The following is a 1,769-nucleotide window of genomic DNA, read 5'->3' on the forward strand; positions in this document are numbered from 1 at the left end:
CATGTGCTGCTCAGGAGGCAGCTGGGGGCGGGCACCCTGGTGAATGTTCTAGAAGAGCTGGGGATTTGCTAGGTCAGTGCTCTTCTGCCTGAGCCTTGCTCCAGCCCTCAGTCAGAGCCTCCAAGATTGGATCAAGTCCCGAGACACTGCCCAGAACATAGAGAAGCCCAGCGATATTCTGACTACCAACTCCTCCTCCTCCTCCTCCTCCTCCTCCTCCTCCTCCTCCTCCTCCTCCTCCTCCTCCTCCTCCTCCTCCTCCTCTTCCACACTTCCACCTCCTCCATATCCTCCTCCATCTCTATTTCCTCCACCTCCTCCTCCTCTTTACCTCCTCTACCACCTCCTCAACCTCCTCCTCCTCTAATTCCTCCTCCCCCTCCCCCTTCCCTCCACCACCTGCTCCTCCTGCTTCTGCACTACCTCCTGCTCCACCTCCTCCTCTACCTGCTCCTCCACTTTCTCTTCCTCTGCCACCTTCTCCTCCACCACCACCTCCTCCTCCTCCACTACCTCCTCCACCACCACCTCCTCCACCACCTTCTCCTCCACTTTCTCCTCCTCCTCCTCCTCCTCATCCTTCAACTCCTCCTCCAACAACTCCTCAACCAACTCCTCCTCCTCCATCTCCACATCTGCTACCTCCTCCTCCATCTCCTCCTCCTCCACCTCCAACCCAACCCCCTCCACCTCCTCTTCCACCTCCTCCTACTCCATCTCTTCTTTCACCACCACCACCACCACCACCACCACCTCCATCTCCTCTTCCACTCCTCCTCCACCACCACCTCCTCTACCACCTTCTCCTCCACTTTCTCCTCCTCCTCCTCCTCTTCCTCCTCTTCCTCCTCTTCCTCCTCCTCCTCCTCCTCCAACTCCTCCTCCAACAACTCAACCAACTCCTCCTCCTCCACCTCCAACCCAACCCCCTCCACCTCCTCTTCCACCTCCTCCTACTCCTCCACCTCCTCCAACTCTACTTCCTCCTTCTTCACCTCCTCAATCACCTCTACCTCCTCTGCCACAACCTCCTCCTCCTCCTCCACCTCCTCCTCCACCTCCTTCTACACCTCCACCTCCTCCTCTACCTCCTCCTCCACCTCCTCCTCTACCTCCTCCACCACCTCCTCCTCTAACTCCTCCTCCACCTCCACCACCACCACCTCCACCTCCTCCTCCTTCTCCTCTTCTCCTCCTCCTAAAGAGATTTTATTTTATTTTTGTTCGTTTTGTCAGTCGTGGGGCTTGAACTCTGGGCCTGGGCGCTGTCCCTCAGCTCTTCAGCTCAAGTTCCGTTTATGTGGTGCTGAGGAATCGAACTCAGGGCCTCATGTATGTGAGGCAAGCACTCTACCACTGAGCCACCTTCCCAGCAGATTTTTTTTTTTTTTGTGGTTGGTTGTAGGGCTTGAACTCTGGTCTTTGAGCTCTTCAGCTCAAGGCTAGCACTCTACCACTTGAGAGCCACAGCACCACTTCTGGTCTCCTCCTCCTCCCCCACCTCCTCCCCCACCTCCTCCTCCACTGCCTCCTCCTCCTCTCTCATCTTCTCCACCTCCTCATCCACCACCTCCTCTTCTAATACCTCCTCCACTTCCTCCTCCACTTCCACCTCCACCTCCACCTCCACCTCCAGCTCTACCTCCTCCACCTCCACCTCTGCCGTCTCCTCCTCCTCCTCCTCCTCACTTCCTCCTCCTCCTCCTCCACATCCTTGTCCACCTCCTCCTCCTCCTCCACCTTCTCCTCCTCCTCCTCCTCCTCCTCCT

General features: G+C 57.5%; 1 protein-coding gene across 1 annotated transcript in view; it reads right to left on the reverse strand.

Moving 5' to 3' along the window:
* Positions 1–725: 725 nt before the first annotated feature.
* LOC138811510 (dedicator of cytokinesis protein 2-like) overlaps positions 726–1,769 on the reverse strand; it is a 138,770-nt gene continuing 137,726 nt past the window's right edge. Inside the window, 3 exon segments of the mRNA XM_069999212.1 lie at positions 726–914; positions 1,502–1,642; positions 1,711–1,767. Of these exon segments, the coding sequence (XP_069855313.1) occupies positions 726–914; positions 1,502–1,642; positions 1,711–1,767 (387 nt within the window).

The sequence above is a fragment of the Dipodomys merriami genome, unplaced genomic scaffold, assembly GCF_024711535.1.
Source record: "Dipodomys merriami isolate MVZ:Mamm:240054 unplaced genomic scaffold, mDipMer1.0.p SCAF_533, whole genome shotgun sequence".
Taxonomy (NCBI): domain Eukaryota; kingdom Metazoa; phylum Chordata; class Mammalia; order Rodentia; family Heteromyidae; genus Dipodomys; species Dipodomys merriami.